This window comes from Bison bison, unplaced genomic scaffold (genome assembly GCF_000754665.1).
Source record: "Bison bison bison isolate TAMUID 2011002044 unplaced genomic scaffold, Bison_UMD1.0 scf7180017864080, whole genome shotgun sequence".
NCBI classification, from domain to species: Eukaryota; Metazoa; Chordata; class Mammalia; order Artiodactyla; family Bovidae; genus Bison; species Bison bison.
The window spans coordinates 5884043-5889424 of record NW_011494652.1 but is presented as its reverse complement, the minus strand read 5'-3'; the positions used below and the strand labels follow the sequence as shown (position 1 = coordinate 5889424).

At 59.2% G+C, this 5382-nt stretch overlaps 2 protein-coding genes across 3 annotated transcripts; both read left to right on the top strand.

The window, feature by feature from the left end:
- Positions 1 to 26: 26 nt before the first annotated feature.
- On the top strand, positions 27 to 1322 carry SSSCA1 (Sjogren syndrome/scleroderma autoantigen 1). Of its 2 annotated transcripts, XM_010837794.1 has the most exons (4): positions 27 to 83; positions 180 to 331; positions 463 to 547; positions 931 to 1322. In XM_010837794.1, the coding sequence occupies exons 1-4, from the start codon at positions 65 to 67 to the stop codon at positions 1272 to 1274; spliced, it is 600 nt and encodes a 199-aa protein (XP_010836096.1). In that variant the 5' UTR covers positions 27 to 64; the 3' UTR covers positions 1275 to 1322. The 2 variants fall into 2 exon arrangements, with proteins under 2 accessions (XP_010836096.1, XP_010836095.1); XM_010837793.1 differs by having other exon boundaries at positions 56 to 331.
- Positions 1323 to 1402: 80 nt separating this feature from the next.
- On the top strand, positions 1403 to 3666 carry FAM89B (family with sequence similarity 89, member B). The gene is made up of 2 exons (XM_010837791.1): positions 1403 to 2477; positions 2852 to 3666. Exons 1-2 carry the CDS (start codon positions 2178 to 2180, stop codon positions 3128 to 3130), a joined length of 579 nt encoding a protein of 192 aa, XP_010836093.1. The 5' UTR covers positions 1403 to 2177; the 3' UTR covers positions 3131 to 3666.
- Positions 3667 to 5382: the final 1716 nt, after the last annotated feature.

Here is a 5382-nt window from a genome sequence, read left to right as displayed (position 1 = left end):
GGGCAAGCAGAAGGCGCGCTGCTTGTGCGTCACTTCCGGTGAGTCTAGCGGCGACAACGGCAACATGGCCCTAAACGGCGCTGGTGAGGACATGGATTGCGGGGGCCTGTGGCTTCGCGGTTCGGGCGGCACCTTGCTTCAGCAAGACCTTCCGGCCCCTTGTGCCTCTCTTCCCCCAGAAGTCGACGACTTCTCCTGGGAGCCCCCGACCGAAGCGGAGACGAAGGTGCTGCAAGCGCGGCGGGAGCGACAGGATCGCATCTCCCGGCTCATGGGCGACTACCTGCTGCGTGGTTACCGCATGCTGGGCGAGACCTGCGCTGACTGCGGGGTGAGGAGATAACTCGGGACGTGGGATCCAGTATGGGGCCGCGGACCAGGCCACACGGCCCTTTCCCCATCTCTCCCCTCTGAACCCCATCGCCCTTCTCACCCCTGCTCCCTGTGCTTTCTGGGCCCTAGACGATCCTCCTCCAAGACAAACAGCGGAAAATCTACTGCGTGGCTTGTCAGGAGCTCGACTCAGACGTGGATAAAGATAACCCGGGTGAGGGGTCGAGGGTGCTTAGTGATAGAGGCTCAGGAACAGTAGTTGGGAGGTGAGAGTGGTATTTGTGGGTGGGGCAAGGGTGAGTTGCGTTCTCCTTTCTCCTAGAAAGGACCATTCATTCAGTAAGAGCACTAAGCACCTACTGTGTGCCAGACACCAGAGCCTGAGCTTATTAGGCATAGTTCTGATGAGAGAAGGCCTTATGCTGTTTGAGCAAGGGCGTAAATACCTCTGATACAAAAAAGAAAATGGATGTGTTCCCCTGTACTGGGGCAGAGAATACATCTCAAGTACAGAACAGTGAAGGGTAGGGAAGTGTCTCAGGGCTGAGGTGGGGCTAGGTATATCCTGATCATTCCACTGGCTTTCTCCTTTTTTAGCTCTGAATGCGCAGGCTGCCCTCTCCCAAGCTCGGGAGCACCAGCTGGCCTCTGCCTCGGAGCCCCCCTTGAGCTCTCGGCCTGCACCTCAGCCCCCAGTACCCCGTCCGGAACACTGTGAGGGAGCCGCGGCAGGGCTTAAGGCAGTCCAGGGGCCACCCCCTCCTGCTGTGCTTCCAAATGCAGATGTGGTGGCCTGCACACAGGAGGCTCTCCTGCAGAAGCTGACCTGGGCCTCAGCTGAGCTGGGCTCTAGCACCTCCCTGGAGACTAGCATCCAGCTGTGTAGTCTTATCCGGGCGTGTGCTGAAGCCCTGCGTAGTCTGCAGCAGCTGCAACACTAAAAAACCCCTCCTGAGAAAAACCCTGTAGAAAAACAGCTGTTCCTCTTGTGTGGTTTGTTCTTTTTTTGGTTCTGAGTGTGCATGCAAGTCCCAGCTCCACTCGTCTTTTCCCTACTTTTGGTCTTTCATGGTATCACAGTGTGGTCTCCTTGATGCCCTGAGAAATGAGTGGGGCTTGTTTCTGCTCAGTATCCCCACTCAAAGGATGAGGTGGCAGAGGACTATGTGCTATTTTTTTTTTTTTTTCCTGGTGAGGAGGCCCCAACCTCAAAAGCAGAAACAGGAGGCGTGGATCTCTGAAGGAATCCTGGAACCTCCCCAGCCATCCAGCCTGTTCCCCACCCTTGAGAGAGATTTGGGGTTCCAGTCCCCTCGGTAGCTTCCCTTTCTTCCCCCAAGCATCCAGACAAGCATCCTGTCCCACCTCAGGCCCAGACCAGGTACTCAGATACTGACAGGATGTAGTCAGGTAGGGATCAAGGATGGTCTTAACCTGTCTCCTGACCACACCCCATCCCTTTTAGATCCTTTTCCTTGAGAGTTGTAATTGGCCAGAATAAACAAACAGTGTTGGGGAGGGGGAGGAACCGCACCCTCCGCTTTTAACCTCTTCCCTCCTCCTTTTTGCCTGCTTCCCTTCTATCGGTGGCCAATGCCCTGTTCTCTGGTCTCCTGGGGCAACGTGGTCGCACAGAGCCGTTGCCCTTTTAAGACAGGCCCCGCCCAGGCGGAGGGGGTGGGGCAGGGGCGGAGTCGGAGGAGTCCGGGTCGGAACAAAGCGCGGCCTGCGGGCGGCGGCTGGGCTCTGCTGGCGGGGCCACGGGGTACGGGGCCTGCGGGCGGCGGCCCGGGCGGAGCGTTGGAGAAAAAGAGGCGGCATCATCCTCTGGTACCCGCCCGGCCATGAATGGGCTGCCCTCTGCCGAGGCGCCGAACGGCGCGGGCTGCGCCCTGGCTGGTCTCCCGCCGTTACCGCGCGGCCTCAGCGGTCTTCTCAACGCGAGCGGGGGCTCGTGGAGGGAGCTAGAGCGCGTCTACAGTCAGCGCAGCCGCATCCACGATGAGCTGAGCCGAGCCGCCCGCGTCCCGGACGGGCCCCGCCAAGCCACCGGCGCCGCCAACGCGGGAACTGCCGCGGGTCCTCCTGGCTCGCGTCGCCCTGTCAACCTCGACTCGGCGCTAGCGGCGCTGCGCAAGGAAATGGTGAGTAGCTGGGCCTCGGTCAGCTAGGCGTTGGGGGGCGACGGGGCAGCCACCAAGCTAGAGTCCAGGCGCGGGCGGGGCGGGGTCCACAGGCAACGTGGTCTGGGTCTAGAGGAACGACAGAAGCCAGCTGGGTCAGAGGGGATACGGTAATAATTATAGCTATGTTTATTGGCAATAGTTACCATATATTTTTAAATGCTTTACTAGTGTTATTTCTTTCCATTCTGCTGTCTTGTCCCTGTCTTGCAGATAGGGGTTACTGACTTGCCTAAAGATTCAAAGCTGTCCACAGAAACCTGTGCTTGGGAAGATTGGCTTGGGCGGAGGGGTGGCTGGCACTGCAACCCCAGCCCACTTTCAGTCTTTTGCAGGTGGGCCTGCGGCAGCTGGACATGTCCCTGCTGTGCCAGCTGTGGGGCCTGTATGAGTCGATCCAGGACTATAAGCACCTGTGCCAAGACTTGAGCCTGTGCCAGGACCTGTCGTCCTCCCTGCACTCAGACAGCTCCTACCCACCCGACGCTGGCCTGTCTGATGACGAGGAGCCTCCAGATGCTAGCCTGCCCCCAGACCCGCCACCCCTCACTGTGCCCCAGACACACAATGTCCGGGACCAGTGGCTGCAGGATGCCTTCCACATCAGCCTCTGAGAGCTGGGAGGGTGGGGGCATGCACCCATGAAAAAGGCTCAGAAACTCACCCCTCAGCAAGTACTCAGACTATAGTGCCTGCTTTCCCCCATACCACCTCACCTCACAGGAGGGCAAGGTCTGGGCCCCACGGAGGCAAAGATGCCTACCTTTTCGTGTCTTGGGTTAGCTGGCACTGCGGCGGGTACCTGGGCTGTAGCCTTTGCCCATGGCACTGGTCCTCCACTTGTCCCACCTGTGGGACCTCCAGCGTGGCTGACCTTCAGTCTGGCAGTGGGGTCCAAAGCACTTCCCTTGGCATCTCTGGGACTGGGATTGAGTGGCCTGGCTCCTGTCTCTTCACCTTCGCTGCTGTTGGCAGCTGCTGGCTCAGGGGCATCCCACCTCTGGCCCCTGGGTTCCACTGCCCTAGACAGGGGCTCTCCAGGACCCATTCCTGCACCATCCAAGGTCAGGAGGGCCAAGGCTCCGTGCTGGATATTTAAGTTTAGGGGTCAGCCTCTTTGGCTCATAGATAAATAAATACTGTCTCAGCATTGGTGTGTTCTGACTGCTTGGCTCTGGGGCGGGAAGATAGCGGTGATTCTGACAGATGCTGCCCCGCGCTCCGCCAGCGGGTGGCGCCCGAGACCCCGAGTTTGAAGAGGCTCGGCTGCGGCCGGGTGCGAAACGTCGCTCCCCGGGCAGTTGCCAGCCCATCGTTCCAAGCTGGCTCGGCGTGGTCTCGCGGTTGTGTGATTGCGGCCGAGTCACTTCCCCCCTCTGGCTGGAGGCCTGGAGCCCAACCAGCCTACCCACTCGCTTCGGGCTTTCCTGGCCGGCCGGGAAGGAAGGAGAAGCAGCCGCCCATCTCGAGGAGAGAAACTTTCCACCCCAAGTTGGGGCGGAGTTGAAGCGGCACAGGAAATGGGTGGGCCCGGGCAGGCGGGCCGGGCCGAGGGGCCCTGGGCGTGAGAGGGGAAAGCGCCTCCTGGAAGGGCCGGGAACGAGTGACCAATGGGCGGGAGGAAAGAGTTGCAGAGGCAGAAAGGGATGGAGCCCCAGTGCCCGAGGCCCCCCTAGAGTCCAGGCAAGCCCTGGAGGGGTGATGGGGCTCTGGGTTTCCATGCCTGAGACATATTCCCAGCGGCCAAACACCCCCATTCTCTGCCTGGCTCCCCCTCTACAGCACCTGAGACCTTTAGAGTTGTACATAAAAGGCTTTCTTTTACAGTGGAGAGCCACAAGGCTGGGTCTTGCAGCTAAACCGGGGTGTCAGCTTCTTTACCTCGTCCCCCAGTTAAGTCTGCACATTTGCGAGTGGTGGGTGCTAAGGCTTTCGCGCACACAATACCCCACAACTTCCTGAAACAAAGAGGAGAGGACCTCGAAGTTGCGCAGTTAGGCTTACCGGCTGGCTGCCTGTCCCCACGTCCGCTGCACAGTCACTTGCGCCCTGGAGAGACCTCAGCTGACACTCCTGGCAGTCAGACGTCCTGTTCAGACCGAGCATTTATCAAGGACCAGGCTTCTGTCCGTTCACAAACCTAGCAGAGCGTTTGCACTGACAGAGAGGGAACAGGCCAGTGTGCTGCTCTACGGCTCTCTCCTAACTCGGCCTGACACCTGCAGCGGTTCACGACCCAGCAGGCGGGCTGGCGATAAGGGCTCTAATCTAGGTGTGAACGCAGCGGTTAACGCCCCGAGGCAGGCTTTCCAGGGGAGGGAGAGTAAACACACTTACTCTCCACGATAACGGATTTCATTTAGTAAGACCTGGCAAAAATCAGCCAGGTTCCACACTAAATGCTTTCCAAGGTTTCATTCTCAATGATGTTGTAAAAGGTGCAACTATAATTATCCCTATTTTGCAGAGGTAAAAACTGAGGCTCAGAGCGTTGGTACTTTGCCCAAGGTCACACACTTGTGGAGGTCAGCTGCTTGTGGGGTTTTGGGACTGCCTTCCCACTTGACAGCTGGAGAGCCAGGTCTGGAGGCTGGCAAGTGGGTGCTGCTCACCGTAGGGCCACTGGGGTTGGCCCCTAACCCTGCTCCTTCCTCCTCTGGTTAACACGTGGGTCGCAACAGGAGTCTCTCCCCAGCTGGCTCTGGCTCAGCGCACTGAGACCCTTCACGTCTCTTCTCCTTTCTGGTCTCTATTTCCCCAGCCTGTGAAATGGGGCCACCAGTACGTACCTCGCAGGGCTGCGGGCAGGAAGGGAGGCGGCTGGGCAGCGCTTTCGCGGGCGGCACCAATTGCTCGTGGCCCCCTG

What these genes read in the sequence shown, in the direction of transcription:
- SSSCA1 (XM_010837793.1), top strand. Translation starts at nt 65, where the DNA reads ATGGCCCTAAACGGCGCTGGTGAGGACATGGATTGCGGGGGCCTGTGG. An exon ending in AGACCTGCGCTGACTGCGGG is followed by an intron (nt 332 to 462) that starts GTGAGGAGATAA and finishes TCTGGGCCCTAG; the next exon opens with ACGATCCTCCTCCAAGACAA. An exon ending in CGTGGATAAAGATAACCCGG is followed by an intron (nt 548 to 930) that starts GTGAGGGGTCGA and finishes CTCCTTTTTTAG; the next exon opens with CTCTGAATGCGCAGGCTGCC.
- FAM89B (XM_010837791.1), top strand. Translation starts at nt 2,178, where the DNA reads ATGAATGGGCTGCCCTCTGCCGAGGCGCCGAACGGCGCGGGCTGCGCC. An exon ending in CGGCGCTGCGCAAGGAAATG is followed by an intron (nt 2,478 to 2,851) that starts GTGAGTAGCTGG and finishes AGTCTTTTGCAG; the next exon opens with GTGGGCCTGCGGCAGCTGGA.